At 34.7% G+C, this 24,525-nt stretch overlaps 1 protein-coding gene across 6 annotated transcripts in view; it reads right to left on the reverse strand.

The window, feature by feature from the left end:
• The window catches only part of CSNK1G3 (casein kinase 1 gamma 3), a gene marked incomplete at both ends in the record, with an annotated part of 73,568 nt that extends 49,886 nt beyond the window's left edge, over nt 1–23,682 (reverse strand). For all 6 annotated transcript variants that reach the window (XM_080698213.1, XM_080698211.1, XM_080698210.1 and 3 more), the window contains 3 exons: nt 11,144–11,213; nt 17,444–17,484; nt 23,505–23,682. In XM_080698213.1, the coding sequence (XP_080554339.1) occupies nt 11,144–11,213; nt 17,444–17,484; nt 23,505–23,682 (289 nt within the window). The remainder of the gene's footprint in view (nt 1–11,143; nt 11,214–17,443; nt 17,485–23,504) is intronic.
• Nucleotides 23,683–24,525: the final 843 nt, after the last annotated feature.

The raw sequence follows: 24,525 nt of genomic DNA on the forward strand, positions 1-24,525 counted from the left end.
AGAGATTTTTTTATTTTTATTTTTTTGGAGGTGAGGGAAAAGAGAGAAGAGAAAAACTCCAAAAAGGCTTAAAAGAAAGAGTAACAGAGGCTCTATGTTATTACCTGTCTACAAACCAAAGTGTTTGGCTACTCAAGTGTGCAAGTGCAATTCAGCTCAGGCAAAAACAAGTGTCTGCATGTATATGTTTTTTATACCTGGAGAATTTTCAACTATAAACTCATACTACACTCATTTCCTTGAGATTAATATAAAAAGTCATACACTGTGAGTCAATGAAGCTTAGTTCTAATTATTTCCAATATCTCTAATTTTCTAGCAATACTATTAGCATCTCTAATTATTAGATCTATTTTTACAAAGAAAAAATTCAAACATGAATAAGAATACAAAATTCATATATTTAAGAATACAGTCTCATCTCTACTCTCTCAAACTTCACTCACTTAGCTAAGCATGGTGGTCCACACCTCTAATCCCACTACTTGGGAGGCTGAGACAGAGGATCACTGGTTTCAAGGACAGCCGCAGCAAACAGTGAGACTTCCATCAACCTAGCAACACCTTGTTTCAAAAAAAATAAAAATAGGGCTAAGGGTGTCGCTTCACTGGAAGACTGCTCCTGGGTTCAATCCCAAGACCCCCTCCTCACACACACACACAAAAAAAGTCGTTGCTAAAAAATTCATTTACTAGACACTTCATTTTAGAGTTCAGTATTCAAGTAAAAAAAAATCCCAGTAATTCAAATAAATCTCAAAACAGTAAATACCACCTGTGAAAGACTGCTTAGTACTTTTTACCAGGTTAATTCTATAGTTAGCATTGCTAATTATCACACCGCCTGTATTTTGTGTGCGTTAGGGTACTGGGGATTGAACCCACAGACATTCTAACTGAGCTACACCCACAGCCCTTTTTAATTTAATTTTATTTTGTATTTATTTATTTTTTTGCGAGTCTGGGGATGGAACCCAGGGGCATTCTACCTCTGAGCTACACCCCCTGACATATTTATATATATATATATATATATATATTTTTTTTTTTTTTTTTTTTGAAACCGGGTCTCACTGAGTTGCAAAGGGCCTCACTAAGTTGCAAAGGGCTGGAAAAACGAGACACCAGAAAGAAACCAGAACACAGTGCTGTGGCCAGAGCCGCAGCGCGGAACAGCGCGGGCGCCATCTTTTCTTGCAGCAGCAGGCCCCAGAGAGGAGGGGAACTCAGAACGGAGCCCAGAGCCACAGAGGAGATACGCCGGTCCCACGCCCGAGGACACGGCAGCAGCGCCTTACTGCCAGCGGCAGCAGCGAATTCACAGGATGGCTATGGCTACAGACCGACGAGCCCACATGGAGAATAGAATCTTGATCTTAGAAGAAGATCATTCAAAAAATGAACGCATAGTTTCTAATTTAGAAAAAAAAATCCGACAGCAGGAATCTGACACTGAAGAAATATTGGGCCCATTTTAAGAGAGCTAACCTAAGAATAATTGGAATAGAGGGAAAAGAAAGTGAAACCAAAGGGATTAACAATCTCTTCAAAGAAATAATAGCAGAAAATTTTCCAAACATGGAGCAAGAGGTCGATACACAGGTCCAGGAAACTTATACAAGTCCCTTTTGACAAGAACGGGGAAGAGGATCCCCACGCCACATAATTGTCAAAATGATCAATGTGGAAGCCAAGCAGAGAATCTTAAAGGCAACAAAAACAAAGGGCCAAGTGACATTCAGAGGCAAACCAATTAGAATCACTCCAGACTTCCCAAACCAAGTCATGAGAGCCAGAAGGGCTTGGAGTAACATATTCCAAACTCTGAAAGAAAACAACTTCCAGCCAAAATTTTCCTACCCAGCAAAACTTTCTATCAAATTAGATGGAGAAATAAGAAGCTTCCACGACAAACAGAAACTGAAGGAATTTATGTCTTCAAAACCAGCGCTAGAGAAAATACTCAAAGAGATTAACTACAAAGAAAAATTAGGTAACACACACCAGAACCAGAGAAACGAGATTTTCCATCCAATAGACAACTAAGATTGGTTATCTGTGGAGATTCATTATTTATGTTAGTCTTTTACCTATCTCTAAATTGTATTGTTTGCTTTTATTGTTGCTAATTTTTAGGATTTCTAGTTGGAATATTAATATACATTCAGATATAGCATTTGGAAATATTTTATCCCATTCTATCAGTAACTTTTAACTGTTTACATTGTCTTTGGATATACTATATATATATAGATAGATAGATAGATAGATAGATAGATAGATAGATATAGATATAGATATATATATATAGATATATAGATATATTTTTTTAAGGGAGTTTGTTTACCCTTCTGTTGCCTGTGCCATTGAAATCATATCCAAGAAATCACTGCCAGTTTCAATGATGTGAGGTTTTATGACCCAGATTTTCTTCTAAAAGTTTATAGTCTTAAGACTTATATTTAGGTCTTTTATCTATTTTGAGTTAATATTTGTATATGGGATTAGGTAAGGGGCCAATTTTATTCTTTTCCATGTAATTATTATTTTTCAACAATATTTAGTTAAAAGATTATTATTTCCTCCACCAAATGTTCGTGGAAACCTTGTCAAAAATAACTTGAAAATATATGGAAGAATTTATCTCTAGGCTTTTATTTAACTCCAATGGTTTATATATCTGCCTTTAAAACAGTACTACACTGTTTCAATTATTGTAGCTTTATATGGTTTGAAATCAGAAAATATACATCTTCTAGCTTTGTTCTTTTTAGAGATCGTTTTGGGTATCTAGAATCCATATTCCATATTAGGATAGTTTTTTTGTGAAAAATAAATAAATAAATATATGACAGTTTCACCTTAAAAAAGAAAAAGAAAAATATTCTCTGGTAAGAAAGAAAACAAAAAGAAATATTGAAATGTTATCTTTAAGTCATCAAAAGCTTGGTATCAGACAAATAAAACTGTTATATGAAATTATCATTGTTATTTTTGCTATAATACTAGATGTCAACCACTAAGCCAAGCATGGGAAGGAGGGATGGGGAGGGAATGGGGTGGGGATCGGGTAGGGGCTAACTGGGCGATGTGTGCATGTATGTCTACAAAAGTATTATTTTTATCCCATTATGATGTATGAATACAGTGCACCAATAAAATAAATAAATAAAAATTTAAAAAAAGTAATTAATATCAGGTCAAAGAAAAGCCTCTTTTTTTTCTGGAGAGGAATAAACAGATGCCAGGAAATGCAATGCAAAGCAGGTGACATTTAGTTTTAGCTATAGAAGAAAAATTCATTTGGAAAGAAAGGCATTCCAGAAAGAACATGGACATGTGAAAATAACAGCATGAATTCAAGGAGTAATAAGCAGAATGCAACTAAAATGTAAATGATACAAGATAACGAATTCTGGCCTCAAAACTACATGGTCAATTCCATGAGGCGGTGAGATACACAAAGGGAAGTCAATTCAAGGAGAGTGACAACAGGCACTAGAAAAAGAGAATACAGTCAACAGAACTATCCTTTTGACACTGGCCTATTTTACTTAGCATGTCCTCAAGGCTTATTTCAATTCCTTTATGCATATATATCAGAAGTGGAGTTTCTAAATCAAATGGTATTTATGTTTTAATTTTGTGCGTGTGTGTGTGTGTGTGTGTGTGTGTGTGTGTGTGTGTGTGTGTGTAACTGGGAATGGAACCCAGAGATATTGTACCTATAAGCTACACCCCCAACCCTATTTTTTAGTCTTTTTTTTTCTTGGTCCTAGTTTTATTTTTTTCCTTTTATTTATAAGTGGAACATATTGAATATGGTATACATTTAAACTGTGCTTAGTGCCCTCTCGCTCCTCCCCATTCCCCTTCTCCCCTCCCAACAATGAGCGTCCAGATTAACCATGCTATATTCATACTTTTACACATATTCAGATGTACAGCCTCCATTAATCAACCTCATTCTTCTTCGTCTCCTACCCTTGCATTTCAGTTTTGCTGAGGTTTCCCCTCCATTATCTGAAGTCCTTCTGGCATTCCTAAGCAGCCCTACTTTGGGCATATTAAATAAATGCTATTTTTAAGACTATTTGCTCTATAGTATAATTTGACGTCCGGGATTGTGATGCCTCCTGCATGGTTCTTATTGCTGAGAATTGCTTTAGCTATTCTGGGTCTTTTCTTTCTCCATATAAAATTCAAGACTGGTTTTTCTAGGTCTAGGAAGAAAGTCGTTGGTATTTTTATGGGAATTGCATTGAATCTATAAATCACTTTTCGAAGAACAGCCGTTTTGATATTTATTCTACCTATCCATGAGCATGGGTGATCTTTCCATTTTCAAAGGTCTTCTTCAATTTAAAGTAGGTTATATATGCTTAGAAATCTATCAATTTCTTCCATATTTTCCAGTCTATTAAGAGTATAAATTTTCAAAATAGTTTCTGATAATCCTTTGAATTTCTCCACTGTTTGTGATGATGTCTCCTCTTTCATTTATGATTTTAATAATTTGAGTTGATTCTCTCTTTCTTTTGTTTAGGTTGGCCAGGGGTTTGTCAATCCTATTAATCTTTTCAAAGAACCAGCATTTTGTTTTGTTGATTCTTGAATTGTTTCTTTTGTTCTCTATTTAATTTATTTATGCTCTGATTTTAATAATGTCCTGCCTTCTGCTGGCTTTGGGATTAGACTGTTGCAGTCTTTCTAAGTATTTGAGTTGTGTCATTAGGTTGTTTACTTGGCAACTCTGTTCTTATGTAGGTACTCAATGCTATAAACTTTACTCTTAACCCTGCCTTCAAAGTGTTCCATAGGTTTTGGTAAATTGTTTCTAAGATTTTCATTTATTTCCAGAAATTTCTTTATTTCTCCCATAATTTCCAATCTTACCCACTCGTTGTTCACTAATGAATCATTCATTTTCCATGTATTTAAGTACTTTCTTTCGAGTTTGCTGTTGTTGATTTCTTTCATTCCATTATGGTTTGAAAAAATGCAGGGAATTATATTACAACTTTTGAATTTACTGGTACTTGCTTTATGGCTCAGGATGCGATCTATTTTTGAGAAGGTTCCATGGGCTGCAGAGAAAAATGTGTATTCTCTTGTTACTGGTTGAAATATTCTGTATATGTCTATTATGTACATTTGGTTTATAATTTTCTTTAGTTCTGAAGAGTCTTTACTCATCTTTTACCTTGAAGATCTATCCAGTGGTGTGAGAGGTGTGTTGAAGTTTCCCAATATTATTGTATTTGGGTCTATTTGAGATCTGATATCCAGGAAGGTTTGTTTTACAAATGTGGCTACACCCACATTTAGGACATAAACATTTACTATCATTTTATCTTCTTGGTGAATTGTTCCTTTTAATAAAAAGTGCCCTGCTTTGTCCCTTCTGATGTGGTTTAGCTTAAAGTCTGTTGTGATGGATATCAGCATTGCTACCCATGCCCATTTTTGGTCTCCATTGTCATGATATATCTTTGTCCATCCTTTCACTTTCATTCTATGAATGTCTTTGGCTGTAAGGAGAGTCTCTTGCAAACACCATATATTTGGATTATGTTTTTAATACACACTGCCAGTCTATGTTTTTTGATTCATGAGTTAAGTCCTTTGACATTCATATTTCAATTCTTATCAAAATTTGATTTTTGTTTCCTGTCATTTTGTATTTTAACTTCTGTTTGATATATTATTTTTTCTTTACTTAGATGTCCTGCTGATCAACTTCATCTCTTCTCTGGTTCTATAACTTGCTTCTTTTTTCTTCTTCATGGCTTATTTATTTTCTCTACTGTTGGCTTTGAATTCGTGAATTTTTAAAGATTCATTTGTTATGATTTTTTAAGATTCTTTTAAGATTTTTTTCATTTCTCTTTCATTTTTCAATAATTTTGCTGCATATAGCTATTTTGGTTGGAAGTTGTTTTATTCCAGGGTCTGGATCACATCATACCATTCTCTCTTGGCATTCATGACTTGGGCTGTATAGTATGGGGTAATTTTTTATTGTTTTGCCCCTAAATGTCACCCATTCTTTGGTTCTCACTGCTTTTAAGATTCTTTCCTTGGCATCTATGTTGGTCTTTTTGATTATTACATGGCATGGGGAAGTCCTTCTTTGATCTTGTCTTAATGGTGTCCTGTATGTCTCCTGAACATATAAGTCCAAGTCTCTTTCCATGTTGGGAAAATTCTCTAAAATTATTTCTCTTAAGGAATTACGAATGCCCTTGGTCTATACCTCTATCCCTCATTCAATGCCTTTTATTCGTAAATTAGGACGTTTCATATTTTCCTAAAGATGTTGTATGTTTAGGTTTTGCTCCTATAATGAATTCTGTATGCTGCTGACTGTGCTTTCAGTTTTAAATGAGTCGTCTTCTAACAAAGATATTCTATTTTCCATTTAATCTAATTTTCCAGAATTTCTTTTTATTGCTGTCTTCATTTAACTCTTTCATTTCATTCCAGACCTCTTTCTGATTCTTAGTGTTTCCATTTCCTCTTTCATTTCTTGTACACATGATTTGAGGCCATCATATTGTAGACCAGGATTCAGAATTCTCCTTCTTAGATTTCTTGTAGGTCAGTATTCGTGATTTCTGTTGTTTTTTTTTACTATTCATAATTCTCATATCTTCAAGGTTCTCATGCTTGTTTTTTGATATCTTGACATCTTTACTATTAATTAATAACACTCAGTAGACTTCGATGTTTTATTGGCCATTCATATATTTTTGGAGAAATATCTACTGATGGACTTTACCCATTTTTGGTTGGTTGGTTGACTATTTTTGTTGTTAAGTGTTAAGACTTATATATGTTTTTAATATTAAATAAATGTGCACATGTGTGTGTATGTACATGTATACACAAATGGTACTGGGGACTGAACCCATGGACCTTCTACCTCTTACTTTTATTTTGAAACAGGATCTTGCTAAGTTACCCTCTAGTAGCCTTGAACCTAGGATCCTCCTGTCTTAGCCTCTCAGTGTGCCCAGTTTTTTGTTTGGTACTGGGATGGAATTCGTATTTTATTTGGAAACAGGGTCTCATTAAGTTGCTGAGAACCTCACTAAGATGCTGAGGCTGGCTTCAAACCTGTGATCATCCTGTCTCAGCCTCCCAAGTACTGGGATTATAAACCTGGCCCGCAATGCCTGGCTTTCCGTAAACCCAATTTAAGTAAGTATATCGTTAAATATATTTTTAGAGAGAGTGTTAACAAACAAGTTGTTATCTAAATCAATCTTAATATATCACCTAAGAGTTATAGGGAAAATAACTTGAAATGGTCTATTTATGGTCAACAATCTGAAAATATAATCATTTCAGGTATAAATTCTAAAATTAGATTGTCTCAAAGTCATCAGTTCTTTAAAAACAATTATGTACTCTTATTAACGATAAGGCTCATGTGGGTACTCAAAAATGTTAGGTTTTTAAATTATAATTGATAAAAATATAACAAAGCATCCAAAATTCATGCGACTGATGAAATAGACAAAAATGTCATATTTGTCAGTTTCATAGTTAAAATGATGTACACCTTAAAGCAACAAAATTTATATTTCAATCTATATAATTGATATCCATGGCATAGGCAAGCACCTTAAATATAAAGATGGCCCTATGGCGTGGAATTAGAGTGATAAAAGATATATGGATGTATTTTTTTCATTTTTATTATTGCTATTTCTGACAAAATTTAACTAGGCAAGGATTAAAATAATGAAAGTACACTTTTGTTATTCTATATAATGACTAAATTTTAAACTGACTAATTCTTACCAAATTAAACCATTCCAAACTTTTCCAAATGGTAGTTCTAGTACTTCAGTAAATAGAACTGTTATTTTTTTCTTCACAGCACCCAATTCTCCTCCTGATAAGACCTCAATTTCCCAGTAGACAACCACTGTTCCCCATTCTCAGTCCCTGAAGTTCAGATAGCTCCAGGGATGTGCACATGACCTAACTTTGGGCAATAAAATCTATAGTGATCAAATAAAAAAAAAAAAGCATAGGACATAATCTTTTATAGCAAAGTTCAGTATTAGAACTTTTCTGGATAGTTTTTAGAAAGATGCTTTTGTAATTGCTAACCCTAGGCTATTTGTAATCCCCTTTGCCATCTTATAAGCAGGGCAAACCAGGGAGTAAAACTTATACTTACGAAGAAAAGCAGATCATAAAGGCTGACAGTGTTGATGACAGTATCTGAAACCCTGTATACAGCAATGTCTATATTTCAGGTCATTTTCTAAATATTCAAAGTATATGGCAATTCCTTTTCTCCTACTTAGCTTCTTACTTGCTAGACTGAGCTAATATGTATGGTTTCACATATATTTAGTATTATCTCCATAACTTTCAAATCCCAGTTGTCAGTGATAATTTTGATGACTCTCTGGGACCTTGCTATAGGTTGGATCTGGAGTATCTCGCAAGGCCCGCATATTAAAGATTTAGTTGCCAGACTGTAGCACTATTGAGAGGTGGTAGAACTAAAGGTTGGTAGAGCCTAATAGAAGGAAGTAAAGGCAGTAGAGATGGGCCCTTAAAAGGGATATTAGGATCGCAGCCCCTTCCTGTCTCTCTTTGCTTTCTAGCTGCCACAGATGAACAGATTTCCTCCACCATGTGCTGCCCTGTACTGCCTCAGCACAGGCCCAAATCAACAGGGCCAAGTGATCATAGACAATAGAAAATCTTTCCTCCTTATAAATTATTATCTCAGTTAATTTGTTACAGGGACAGAAAGGTAATATAGACCTGTTTGTAACAGACATAAAAATACATTATAAGTCTATAATGACAAGTATATTAATATGAAATTTCAAACTTATTGTCTGTAATAACTACTCATATGCAAAGTATGCTCGGGGAAGCGGGGGGAGAGAAATCTATTATCATATGAAGAAATGAACAGCTCTACCAAGATACACTTAAAAAAAGATACAGGGAAAAATTCCATCATATTAAATCTAGGGAAACAAAATGTCCTACCTATAAGAGAAACTGCACAAGTAAATTCATTATAATTAGAAGAATAAGAGTATACAAAAGTAGAGCTATGAGAAGCCTAAACATAAAGAAAATGTAACACAGTAGGAATTTTTACAATTAACTCTTTCAATGATAAAAAAAAAACAATCTATTCTCATTGGATTTAGAATTTAAGAAAAACAAACTTGTATGCGTCTCTCAGGAATATTGTAACAAGTTAATACAAATTTGGTGACTTAAAACAACAGAAATATATTCTTGACTTTTGTTTTTACAAAACTGAGGATTGAACCCAGGGGCATTCTATTTCTGAATTACATTCCAGCCCTATTTTGTATTCATTATTTTGAAATAAATAAATTTTATTTATTAAGGTCTCACAAAGTTGCAGAGGTCCTCAAACCTGCGATCCTTCTGTCTCAGCCTCCCAATTACTGGGATTACAAGTGTGCACCACCATGCATGGCTAGAAATTTATTCTTTAACACTCCGGAGGCCAGAAGTCTGAAATTAGTTTCATTAGACCAAAACAAAGGGTTGGTAGGGCCAAATTACCTTTATAGGTTCTAGGAGATAATACTAGATGCGTCTTCAGGACCTAACAACTACAAGTATTCTTTGGCTTATTAGTATCACTCCAATCTTTCCTTCATGGTCACACTGCCTTCTACTTTTCTATATATGTAAAATGTGTCACTCGCTCTCTCTCTTACAAGGATATTTTTGATTGTACTTAGGGCTCATCCAGATATTCCAGAATAACCTCAGTATCCCAAAATCCTTAATTCAATCATATCTACATGGTAACATATATTTCCAAGTATTATTACGTGGATATCTTTTATAAGGCCATTTTTCAGCTGATCACAATATCATAATTTCACTAATAATTTATACTGTCAAAGTATTAAGAATATGGAAGTTATATACATCTTATATTCTCAAGCTAATATTTTTACAATGTCCTGTACTCATAATAGCACCAACATAAAAAGTTCCAAATGTCTCATGTTTAAAATAAAAAAGGAAGCCAGGCGTGGTGGCGCACTCTTGTAATCACAGCGCTTGGGAGGCAGAGACAGGAGGATCATGCAGGTTCGAAGCCAGCCATGCTGGCTTAAGAGACCCTGTTTCCAAATAAAAAAGTATAAAAATAGGTCCAGGAGTGGAGCCTGGAGGGAGAAGGGCTTCCAGGAACCTCAGTACCACCAAAAAAATAAAAAATTAAAAATAAATAAATAAGCCAGGAGTCGTGGCACACGCTTGTAATACCAGCATTCGGAGAGGCTGAGACCTGGAGGATAGCGGTTCGCGGAAAGCCTCAGCTACTTAGTGAGGCCCTCTGCAACTCAGTGAGACCCAGTTTCAAAATAAAGAATAAAAAATAGGGCAGGGGGTGTAGCTTGGAGGTCGAATGCCCCTGGGTTCCATCCCCAGACCCGCAAAAATAAATAAATAAATAAATAAATAAATAAATAAATAAATAAATAAATAAATAAATGAGACAGGAGGATCACAGGTTGGAAGACAGCCTCAACAGTAGTTGAGACTCTCATGAATCTAGCAAGACTCTGTTTCAAAATAAAAATAAAATCACCTGGGTGTGTATAGCTCAGCGGTTACAATGCCCCTAGGTTCAACCCCCAGTACCAAAAGAAAATAAATAAATAAGTAAAATAAAATAAAAAGGGCCATTAAAGCCAGGCGTGGTGGCGCACGCTTGTAATCCCTGCACTTGGGAGGCGGAGACAGCAAAATCATGCAAGTTCGAAGCCAGCCTCGCTGGCCTAAGAGACCCTGATTCCAAATAAAAATATAAAAAATAGGTGTCTAGGAGTGTAGCCCAGAGGTAGAAGGGTTTCCAGGAACCCCAGTACCACCAAAAAAATAATAATAATAAATAAATAAATAAATAAATGGCCATTAAGACTATAGAAAGACAAAATCTAGTAAGTATAGCCTTAAGACATGATTCTTCTTAATCAAACTTAAACACTATTCCTTGAAACTTAAAAACTATTGTCATGACAATCTATTTTATTACAAATTATGAACTAATTACAAATTATAAATTAATAAAATAAATTATGAATTAATATTACAAATTATGAATTACCTCCAGATCCTAACTGCTTGTAGAATCTGTATTCCAAATGTAGCTGTGGTGCTCTGGATTTCATTGGCTCCTAATCAAAAAACACAAGCATAGGTATAAAGTTATTAAGAAATCACTAGTAGCCAGGCATGGTGGCACACGCTTGTAACCCCAGCATTTGGGAGTCTGAGACAGGAGGATCACGGTTCACAGACAGCCTCAGCTACTTTGTGAGGCCCTTTGCAACTCAGTGAGACCCAGTTTCAAAAGAAAGAATAAAAAGTAGGGCTGGGGTATATAGCTCAGAGGTAGAACGTCCCTGGGTTTCATCTCCAGTACCACACACACACAAAAAAAAAAGATCACTAGTTCCAAATGTTTATGATGCTATCCATAAATGTGCATAAAAAAGAGCTAATAGATCAGGCATTAGAGAAATCTATATTTGACTCTTTTAACCCTGAAAAAAAATATGCTCTAATTCATGGCTAAGAAAGTTTGGCCCTTACACTATTTCTCCTACTCCAGAATTCACCTCTGAACTGTGTATTTGTGGTGTAAAGATTCTAGGTTAAAGTGAAGACAATGGAAAATAAAATAAGAGGGGTTTGAGGCACAGTTCAGTGATAGAGCATGTGCTTATTAGCAAACAACCCCCCCAAAAAAAGATGACAATATGAAAATTCTAATGGTAACAGTAATAGTTGTAACTTACATATAATAAAACACAGACAGTTCTTAAGCATTAGATCCAGTAGCTTTGTTAACTATATATGCTCTTGTAAGCAACACATAAAAAATCTATGGAACATTTCCATCATCCCTTCCACAGAAATACTTTTTGACAATTAACACCTTTGGATTAGTTTTGCCTCTTTTTAGATTTCATCAAATGATATTACACTGTATATGCTTTATATGTATGTCTGACCTTTATCTATCAACAATGTTTTTGACATGTATGTCTCCAAAATCTTGTATCCCATTAAATTTTATTTCCAACATCTTGTATCCCATTAAAATGTATGACAATACACTAATAAAAATTTTCAAAAAAGTGTTTAGATTCATAAACACAAAAGGCAACATGAATACAAGCAACAAAACATTTAGAATAATAGAAATAATATTAAATGTGAAAATATCTACAGGAAAAAGAAAATGTACAGGATAAGAAAGGAAATTTAAAGAAGAATCAATAGAAATATAAAACAAAGTAACAAAATTTAAAGAACCAACAAAACTTTGAAAAAAACTTTTAATAAATTAAAATTTCAATTTACTAATAGATTAACAAATCAGCTACCACAAACACGCACAAAAAAAGAAAATGTAAAATAGAAAATAAATAGAACAATTCTTCAGAAAGCATTATAAAGGAAAAGTAAAAGAATGTAGAAGATTATAAAGTTGGACAATACGGTGAGTAAGTCTAATATGCATTTGATAATAATCTCCAGGGGAGAAGACTAGGTGAGGATAATAAACCATATACTCAAAAGGAATGAAAACCCCAAATGGAATAACTAAAAAGAAATTTATACCAAGATGCTTCATAATGAAATTATGAACACTGAGAAAGACTTCAAATAAGGAACTATTAAAATCCCACTGGAGAGCCGGGCGTGGTGGCGCACGCTTGTAATCCCCGCGCTTGGGAGGCAGAGACAGGAGGATCGCGCAGGTTCAAAGCCAGCCGCGCGCGCTGGCTTAGGAGACCCTGTTTCCAAATAAAAATGTAAAAATAGGTCTGCGAGTGTAGCCCGGAGGTAGAAGGGCTTCCAGGAACCCCAGTGCCACCAAAAAAAAAAAAAAAAAAAAAAAAAAATCCCACTGGAGCCGGGCATGGTGGCGCACGCTTGTAATCCCAGCAATTGGGAGGCGGAGACACGAGGATGGCGCAGGTTCGAAGCCAGCCACACTGGCTTAAGAGACCCTGTTTCCAAATAAAAAATATAAAATAGGTTTGGGAGTGTAGCCCTAAGGCCTAAAGTAGAAAGGCTTCCAGGAACCCCAGTACTACCAAAAAAAAAAAAAAAAAAAATCCCACTGGAAAATTAATAATCCTAAAATTACTATGGAGAAAACAATAGGCTTAGTTCTTGAGAATAAAGATGGTACAGATTCTTAAATACTGAATCTACCCTTAACTAGCTGTGTAACTTTTGGCAAGTCACTTAACTTTCCTGTACTTTTCAATTCCCACATCCATAAAAGAGGGTTAAAATTTTACCTTTTCTCATAATGTTCTTAAAATAATGTTAATTTAATGATCTTAAAATAGTACCTTCCCTAAGGTATTGTATTATCTGTAACTCTTCAGATAACAATCTACAAGTACATAAGGTTAAGATGTAGGAAGATACACACTGATCCAATCACAAGTGAAATGTATACATAATATAAAAAAATAGATAAAATGTATATCTTAACCACTTGGGTAAAAAATGATTCAGACCTGGCTTAATTATTTCAACTTGATACCAGAACTTCACTAGGAATAGTTTTATTATACTACAATATAACAAAAGTCACATCACAGGATGGTATTTTTACTATTCATGAACAATTATATAAGTACAAACAGCAAGCTATGAAGGTGTGGCTAAGGTCAAATTAACAAATCACACTAAAACAAACTATTATATAAATAAAGATAACTTCAGATAAATGTAAACTTCTTTGTAAGAGGTAATAGAGCTGAAAGCAGTTGCTGAAATTTGCTCTTTCACCTTCATGTGTACCAAAGTATAAAAATCAGCACTGAAAAAGTAGACAAACATAGGCCGGGCGTGGTGGCGCACGCTTGTAATCCCCGCGCTTGGGAGGCGGAGACAGGAGGATCGCGCTGGTTCGAAGCCAGCCTCGCTGGCTTAAGAGACTCTGTTTCCACATAAAAGTGTTAAAAAATAGGTCTGGGATTGTAGCCCGTGGGAGTGTATCCCAGAGGTAGAAGGGCTTCCAGGAACCCCAGTACCACCAAAAAAATAAATAAATAAATAAGAAAGTAGACAAACATGAACATTATGGATGGTTTAAAACAAAGTATTTATTGCAATCAGGTACAATCAATACACACACAAACACACATATACACAGAGCAAACTAAATACAAACTAGGGACCAAATAACAGATGCAAAAATTTTTCTCTCCTTTGATATATTTTTGGATGAATCTTAAGGAGATCTTGACTATTACCATACTTCAACCTCAAAATACTAAAGACATAGATCTAAAACTTTTTCTAGTTACCACAGAGTATATATTTTTCTTTTTTCTTTTTGTGGTACTGAAGATTGAACCCAGGGGCATTCTACCTCCGAGCTACACCCCAGCTCTGATTTTTATTTATTTATTTTTGCTCTCACTAAGTTGTTGAGGGGCTCATTAAGTTGCTGAAGAGGGCCACAAACCTGTAATCCTTCTGTCTCAGCCTTACATGTACTGGAATTACAAACGTGTGCCACCACGCCTGGCTGACACAGAATACACTGAATAGCAAAAATTACTATTTATAATGCTGCTTATTGTGTTTCCTTAAAAAAGGACAAACTGTTTAAAAAGCAAGAAAAAAAGTGTAACTAAAGGAATACCATTATGGCACAAAATAAACTTTCAAAAAGTAAGTGTGTGTGTGTGTGTGTGTGTGTGTGTGTGTGTGTGTGTGTGTGTTACTGGGGATGGAACCCAGGAGAGCGTTTGGCCTCTGGGCTACACTAGACTTATTTTATATTTTTTTTATTTGGAAACACGATCTCTCTAAGTTGCTGAGAGCCTCACTAAATTACTGAGGCTGGCTTTGAACCTTTGATCCTCCTGTCTCAGCTTCCCAAGTACTGGGATTACAAGTGTGTGCCACCATGCTGGACTAAAAAAAAAGTGATGTTTATAAGTATATATAAGAAGGCTGAAGATTAGGGGTGTGGTAGTACACACTTATAATTCTAGTACTTGGGAAGCTAAGATAGGGAGAATCATAGGTTCAAAACCAGCCTCAGCAACTCAACAAAGCTCAGCTCTCAGGGTCTTAGAGACCCTGTTTCCAAGATTGAAAAAAAAAAAAATGGGGCTGGGGGTATATCCCAAAGGTAGAATGCTCCTGGGGTTAAAGCTCTAGCACTTCAAAAAGAAAAAAAGAAAGGCTGAAGATCACACACACACACACACACACACACACACACACACACACACACTAGCACTACAAAAAGAAAAAAAGAAAGGCTGAAGATCACACACACACACACACACACACACACACACACATTTACTAAGGCATCAGTGGTATGGACAGGACAAACCTGTTCCAAATCTCAGGACCTAAGGATCACACATGATGACTAAAACTGAGAGGGAAAGGTCAGCCTTCAACAATGGCTCATATTTAATGCAATTATGTATCTGCCTCAGCCTAGCAAATAAATATCCCTTGCATGCAGGACATTCTCCCATGAGTGGAGTTGGTTACTACCAGCTGCTAAATCAGTAACACAAAATACAGGCCTTGCCATACTTTTATCCTTGCATACCACTCCTAGGCCCAATGTCCTAAAATATCTAGATGCAAGACCTTTGGCTAAGAATGTGAAAAAAGAAAGAATTCTAAAGTAATAACATCAGAAATGCCCATTCAAATACTGTCCAGTTCCTGCAACCTGAGCCTCCTCACTATGATTCCTATATATTAACTCCCTTTGTCCTGATTTTATGACTATTAGAAACCTTAGCTCTTTCTATGTAGATCAGCCTGCAGAAAATAAAATATATTCTTTATACTGATTTGGGCATTTGGGACTTGTAATAGTAAAATATCTCATTTATTATAAATTAGAAATTAACTCAGCTTTATATCTCTGATAATTTGTGTGTACTGATTCTGTGAACCCAACTCAAGAACAGTAATCTTAGTAAGATGATCTAATCAGATTTTTTTTTTTTTTTTGCGGGTCTGGGGATGGAACCTAGGGACATTTGACCTCCGAGTTACACCCCCTGCCCTATTTTTTATTCTTTGAAACCAGGTCTCACTGAGTTGCAGAGGGCCTCACTAAGTAGCTGAGGCTGTCCGCAAACCACCATCCTCCAGGTCTCAACCTCCCGAATGCTGGGATTACAAGTGTGTGCCACCACGCCCGGCTCAGATTTTGTATTATAGATGCTGAGATCTGTGGCTCAGTAGCAGACCACTTACCTAGCATGCACAAGGCCCTGGATTAAATTAATTAATTAAATAGAATAATATTTTGTGTATCATCAGGCTCACAGCGAGACTTTCAAACCAAGCTGAACTCATCTAGTTAAATGCCATATATCAGCCACTCATTCTCTTCTGGTGGTACCTAAACCCTAACATCTTTATTTCCAAGTGAAAACAAATAGTATTTACTGCATGAAATTTAGTCTATCCTCCCAAATATATACTGAGTAGGAGAATTTGCCTACTTCATCTCAAAAGTTGTTCTACTTCCTCCACTTGCCTCTTCCTCTATTTCTCTTTTTTTATATGAATTTCCAAGGCAAGTAGATTGCAAAAACTAAGCCAGGCTCCACGTTAGGAAAACCAGACAGAAAATAAAGTGACCTTATAAAAATAATTTCCTAGGTTCCGATTCTTTCAAAAGAGCTCTATCATATAACCACACTTTAGGATTTCAGATTAGCTCCAAGGCCAGGTACAGTGGTGCATTTCTGTAATCCCAACCATTTGGGAAGCTGAGGCAGGAGAATCATGAGTTTGATGCCAACCCTATGCAATACAGTGAGATGCTGCCACAAAAACATAAAATAATAATTAAATAAACACACAGCCAGAATAGTACCATGGGAATTTGCTTTCCTGCTGTGCCATACCCACATCAAGCATTTTGAATCCCTAAAAGTCAAGCAATAGCCAGCTTTACCATAGTTACAAAATATCAACAGAAAAAAATCAGAATCCACTTAAAAATGTTTTCAAAGAATATAATCTTGAATACTGCTTTGTCCATATTCTGAATAAGAAAGATAAATCTTGCTATTTTATCTAATTAAAACTGCTTCCCTAAGTTAAAAATAGTGCCAAAATTTAAATTCTGTTGTACAGTGTTACCAATGTAAGAGGCCTGAAGTTTTATAGCATAGAAAAACATTCAAGTTAATGCTCAACATTAAAATATATTTGAAAGGCATTGTTGATTTTAGACCTTAGTAACAAAAAATCATCTATATATATAGCAATTCTTCATTTTCAAATTAACACCCATATTATAAATGATATGAAAATAATACATAATTAAAATATAAATAAGGAAATAATTAAAGAAAAATAAGAAGTATGAACTTACCAGTTTAATTGCCACATATTCATTTGTGTATAAGTTTTTCCCTTGAAAAACAAAGAAAAAAATGTTACTTTCTACCAACCACTTACTTTTAAAAATGCATTATATAAACTGTACTCTGAAGAAAAAAGATAGTACATTTACATTAAGCAAAGATTTTTATTAAACAAAAAACTTCAATAACAAGAAAATATTTAAATTTGTGATCAACTCAATTATGTATTTAGTATTTAACAAAGATTCAGAATTAAAAGTGATATTAATAAACATGGTAGTTAATTAACAAAATAGATTCTAACATTGTTATAATATTGTATACAATTTAGAAAGTAATCAATAATCAATGTATGCTAATTAAATTTTAAAACCATAGCACCTATAATAAAAGCAGAATGTAAAATTACTCTCCTTTATACTAATGTTCTATCCTTTGTTATTACAGGATGTAATCTTATTAGGGCTCACATTTAATCTAGTAAATAAGAATAGTAGATTTTTTTTAACTGTGAGAGTAATTTAACTGTGAGAGTAACTGGCCCTGGTCACATAGGCTACTGAATATAGAGTAGGCAATTGTTAATTTTCACACATGTAACTTTTCTGCATAATCCTTAACCTCTTTTCACACAGCAGTTGATGAATGGTATTAAATTTTCCAAGCAAAATTTCCGCCTCAGATGTATAGCATCTAAATCATCTTATACAACAGTGTTAATAGGACTGGGGGGATAGGATAGCTCGGAAATAGAATGCCCCTGGGTTTAATCCCAGTACAACAACAACAACAAAAAAAAAAAGTGAGAAAATTTAGGTTTCCTCTAATAAGCTAATAGTAAATAATGATACACAGAAGAACCTAGTTCTGAGGAACTGGTTACCTAATTAACCAAAAGAACAATACTGATTTTAAGTTCAAAGATGAACTTCTCATTTCTTCAAGACATTATCTTTTCATAACAATTTTTAGAACCAAAATATGCCAAATACTTCTAAAAGTATTGTTTTGGTTGACTTTTATATGGTCTAATGCCTTTTAGGTCATAATAGAAAGCATTAAATTCTAAAAGTATCATTTTTTTTATCGCTAGAGATTTTGCCAAACCTTTGGGGGAGGGAGGTCACAATTATAAACATAAGCAAAGATTAAGTAATTATTCAAATGAATTTTTGTCACCTAGCATAGCCATCGTCTAATATAATTAGCTTATAATTAATACTTGTTTTACACATGTACAAATGATGGTCAAACTATGTGTGTATGGTCTGAGTGAGAGGGAGAGAGTGTGGATATGCAGAGAATCCCTTTAAAAATAGCTCCAAGTAGAGAGGTGCTACTTAACTGATGCTTTAATTTAATTTCAAAAGACATTTTCAATAGAATTTCAGCCATACTGAGCTTGAAAAGATACTTTTACCAATGTTGTGGTGTTAAGGTGGTAATTATTACAGAGAATTATGTTCTTGAGAAACTGTAGATATGTTTATAGAAAGGACTACTAGTTGTCCACCAATATCCATTTTTCTCTTTCCACAGAATTCCCATGCTTGAAAACAGCTGCCCAGTGAGAGATACATTTCATAGCCTCTCTTTCAGCTCAGTGTGGCCATGTGACTAAGTTCTACATACCTGGGGATTTCAGGCATGCCATTCCCCACTTCCTGAATGAACTAGCTCTTTTTCTTACTAGCTGTCTGGCTGGAAGAGGGAAAAAACTACAGTGGATCACCCTGCACACAGGTGCTGATGCCACATTAAGAGTCCAGAGTCCTTGACAGCCTTGAGTGCTTTCCCTCTGGTCTGTTATTATGTAGAACAAAAATAAACTCCTGGGTTTGTTTGTTTGTTGTTGTTGTTGTAGTAACATTTTCTATTTGTTAATTTCTTTTAGCTTTGGAAAGCTTTTTATTATATTATGTAGTGATATGTAGCTGGAAAAACTGAAATTTTATTGGCTTCTACTCTCAGAAACAGTATTTATTACTTTTTAGGTTGTTTTATAATATGCTTCAGTTAAGAAATTAGTAAACATAAAATGATGAATCATCCAAATCTGCACATGTATTTGATATGTATTGTAAAACCTAAAGAATTTTCAACAAAAGAATTTTCAAACGCAAACAATGAAATGAACTGGGCATGGCAGTACACACTTTAATCCCAGTACGTGGGAGGCTGAGACAGGAAGATCACAGGTTGGTGGCCAGCCTCAGCTACTCAGTGAGGCCTTTGGCAAACAATTTAGTGAGACTCTGTTTTAAAATAAAGAATAAAAAAGTAGGGCTGGGAGTGTCGCTCAGAGGTAGAATGCCCCTGGGTTCAATTCTCAGTGTGTGTGTGTGTGTGTCTGTCTGTCTGTCTGTCTGTCTCTCTCTCTCTCTCTCTCTCTCACACACACACACACACACACACACACACACACATTAAAAAGAGGAGTGTTACTGCCAGGTGTGGTGGCATAAGCACTGAAATGCAGTGCCCAGGGAAAAGGTTAGGCAGGTTAAACAAATTAGGATTGGGTTAATCTCCATGATTCCAGTGACTTCTGGGCTCTAAAAGTTGTCTCTTGTTGCATGGTACCTGGCCCTGGGATAATCAAAGCAAAAAAATATTGTCTCTTGGGTGTGGGCCAGATAAAGGAGGAATGCTGTTGACTGGTTAGCATGTACATTAAAGGCATTCTCGCAGTGGAGCCCTTTGCTATTGCTTAAGAACTGTCCAAACCCAGGAGGGGAAGGCTCTTCCCAGCCAAAAAGGTTAAGATGTCCAAACAGCCAGGTGTGGTAATACACACATGTAATTCCAGTACTTAAGAGGCTGAGACAGAAGAATCACAGGTTCTAGGCCAGCAGCAAGACCCTCAGCAACCTAGTGAGAGCTTGTGAGAGCTCTTAGTGAGAGCAACCTACTGAGAGCTTGTTTCAAAAAAAACATAGAAAAAGAGCTGGGGGTATAGCTCAATATGGATTCAATCGTCCATTATCCGAAAAAAAAAGAAAAAGAAAGAAAAAGATGCTCAAATATTAAAAATTATACAATACAACCCTGTATATAACTATTGGCTACCTGTATTTTGTTTCATCAAAAACATTCCTAGTGGCTAAACCATTGATTATATAAGGTAGAAAGACATCAATCAACATGCAGAATCCAAGCCTTACCACATATACATAAGATAAAATGAAACCACAAATATATCACCTCATTTAAAATAAAAAGCACACACAAAAATGCTTAGCATGTTTATTTAATATAACTTAATTTTAAAATTTTAATATGCACCATTTTATCTCATGTTCCTCTTTTTAAAATTAATTGCCTTTAGGAACAGTTTCAACAGTAGGCAGGACTGTCTCTCCCTAAGGTATTTGGACATAGGGATACTTTGAGTTGTGTGCCCAAGTTTTTTTAATGTGCTACACTGTCAGAGAAAGTCTTGTAAAATAAAAAAAAAATGCCAAAAAACCACTTCTTGAAATTAATTCTACTATAACATATATCCCTTATATTCTTTCTTACTCATTACTAACTATAAAAAAATCAGCACAGAAATAATCAAGATATGCAAGACGTGTCTATTAATGTGGTTTTAAAGAAAGTATTTTAACAGTCTAAACCAATTTCTAACAAAAATTTTTTATGCAGGTATACAAAGAATAATGCTTATAATAGCTTTCTCCAAATAGAGAAACTATTTAGGGCCTTGAAACTAGCAATAAAATGCCCCCTTTAGCTCTGCCTGTATACAAACAAAGGTAGGTGTGTGTGTGTGTGTGTGTGAGATACATATATACATCATACATGATACACTTAAATACATAAATTTGTGTATTATACATGTATATGTACAATAAATGCCTAATGATTTGATTAAATTAGATACATAAACAGGTATATTCAGAAGTCATCTTATATTTCTACTTATTCATAGACTGCAAAAGAAGGGGATGTTTTACTGCTTTTTAATATGTAGTATACTTTTAGCATGTGGTTCATATAGTTTCTCATATCTGTCCTGGCTAATATGGTCTTCTAGATTTTTTTGTGTGTGAATACATGAAAACACACACATAGACAGGCATACACACCTACATAATGTATATGTAGTAAGTATGTGTTTGTGTATAGTCATCTTGAAATACATTGTAGGAAATAAAGTTTGAGCAAAAATGGCCAAAATATATATAGATATACCACTGTTCTTTTTACACTATCATCTAAATTTAAACTTTACAATAACCTAGAAAGTAAAAAAATTCTATTATAAAGTTGAGGAACTTGAGGCCCTGAGTAGCTAAGTGGCTTCAGTGTTCAATAATGGCAAGAACCGTCTTTATATTTTTCCACTGTATTATCAACATTAAGAATTATTGGATGGATGTTGCTCAAAGTTAGGCAACAAGTTAATGATCTGGTTTCTCTAACTCCAAAGTAAGAAACAACTTAAGAATTTCAAAGTATCTGATTTAACATCTTTCAAAAACGAAGTGTAAAATATTTACCTTTTCAAGTATTTGAATCTCTAAACAAATGCAAACAAGACTATGAGCTATATCATGTCATAGCTATTTACCAAGTATGCATTCCCTTTTATTGGCTTGCTTCATCCAAACATGTAATGTACTTTAACAACAAAACACTAAGGAGACTGAAGAGTCACTACAAATCAGAGCATTTTACAAGATTATAAGGAGCAGCTGAGTAGATAAACATACAATGGATTTATTTCCAGCAGCAGGATTGGATCTAAGGAAAATTATAAGGCAAATTTGTGCTTTTTCTTTTACTTCAAATATCCATTGACCAGCGACCTCAATTACCTCCATACTGAGTCCTACATAACCATGCCACCTTCCTTATTGTTTCTCTTAAATGGAGACAGCTGTAGCTCTATTATAGTTGGAGTTCAAAGACCTAGATTTTGATGAGCCTGTCATTAAACTGCTATATGACATCTGGCAAATAACTTTCCCTCACTGAGTTTCAACTCCCTTAAATGTAGAGTTAGAGGGTTTAATTAGACTAGTCTTTCCTAAAATTTCCTAAGTAATGATGACCTGCATCAATACTCTAGAGTACCTTTCAAGATTATAGATCCCTTAGTCCCACCCAGATATACTTTGAGAGATTGGGGGGGAGGGGGGAGAGAACAAAAGTAAATTACTACAATGTAAATCTCATTTGCTTTATGTCATTTTAGCATATTAGTATGACTTTAAGCCATATATATTGTCATAAAGTGATGAGATCCCCAATATTTTAAAATATAAAAAGAAATTAAATATCATCCCAAGGGACATATTGCAAAAGCTTTATTGGAAGGTATCTCAGCCTGCTAAGCCTTCTAAAACTATTTTCTTATATTCTCAAAAAATGATAATGACTAATCTCAAGAAAATAGACATATATGAGAGAATTTCTTACATATGAAACTATAAATAGAAATTTCCAACAATTTGTATTCTTTAAAATTACAATTAATTAAAAACTAAATACTTTTCACCAAAGAGTATCTTATATTTAAAAATAAATTCTGAGCCAGGTATGGTGGTGCACGCCTGTAATCCCAGTACTTGGGAGGCTGAGACAGGAGGATTGTGGTTCCCGGATAGCCTCAGCTACTTAAGTGAGGCCCTTTGTAACACAGTGAGACCCTGTTTTAAAATAAAGAATAAACTATAGGGCTGGAGGTGTACCTCAGAGGCAGAATGCCCCTGGGTTCCATCCTCAGTACCACAATAAAATAAAATAAAATAAAATAAAATAAAATAAAATAAAATAAAATAAAATAAAATAAAATAAAATAAAATAAAATATACAGCTGGGCAAGGTGGCGCACACTTATAATCCCAGCATTCAGGAGGCGAGACTAAAGGATCACAGTTCACAGACAGTCTCAGCTACTTAGTGAGGCCCTCTGCAACTTTTCAAAAACCTGTTTCAAAATAAAGAATAAAAAATAGGTAGCTCGGAGGTCGAATGCCCCTGGGTTCCATCCCCAGACCCGCAAATAAATGAATATACACAAATTCTTCTCATGTAATACAATAAATAATATAGTCTTACCTAATCGTAATTCTCCAAAATTGCCACATCCAATTTTTTTTCCCACTCTAAAGTTAGGTCCAACCATTAAAACTCCAGATGATGAAGAGCCAGTTCCTCGAGTGTTGTGCCCTGATCGACCACTAGGTCGTGCCATTCTATCATCTGATTTGTCCTTGTCTTTCTTTTTATTATCCATATCAAGTTTGCGGTACTCCACTTTGAATTCTTTAATCAAGACAAGCACACTGAAATGGGGTATCGTGAGAACAGGTACATCACTAGGTAACTGTACCAGGTGGGTAATGTTATCATTCAAATTGCAGCAGGTAGTCAATTAACTGGAGCGTGTTCATCCCATTCGTAAAATTTTTCTCAATAGCCTTTTCAGCAAATGTCTTCAAAATTCTCTTCTTGGTGATGTACACTGATGTTGATAGAGAGCTAGAATATTTATAAGAAGAAAATTAGTCAACTAAGAATTTTTAAATGTTTGGAAAATTAAATAACATAAGCTCAGGTAATGAATTGTTGCTATTTGTTGATGCCCACCAAAATCAAATCATAATAGACTCTTAAATTAATCATTAGCCTTTATTTCCATACTTTAATAACAAAGACATCACAAAAAATAGAACAAAGAAATCAGGGATGTGGTTACTTTTTTAAACTAAAAAAGAAGTAAAAAGTTATTGGGTGTTTCATAAAACAATATGCATTCACTATCCTAAACCTTCCAACTTAAAATCATCTCAATTAGAAAAAATTCTTCATAAATTTCAGTAAATCAACGTACACTTTTTTGTTTAAAAGCAGAAAGACAATACATTTTGAAATTTAGTAAACTACCTTAAAAGTATCTTCCCCATATTCATATAAAGTTTTCAAAGTGTTTAACAAGTGAAGTTTGGGAAGTGGGCATGGTGGCACACATTTGTAATTCCAGTACTTGGGATGTTGAGACAGGAGAATCACAGGTTCATGGCCAGCACCAAAAAACTTAGTGAAGACTGCTGCAACTTAGTGAGACCCTGTTTCAAAA

The sequence above is a fragment of the Muscardinus avellanarius genome (assembly GCF_963383645.1).
Source record: "Muscardinus avellanarius genome assembly, chromosome: 7".
In the NCBI taxonomy this organism is placed as follows: domain Eukaryota; kingdom Metazoa; phylum Chordata; class Mammalia; order Rodentia; family Gliridae; genus Muscardinus; species Muscardinus avellanarius.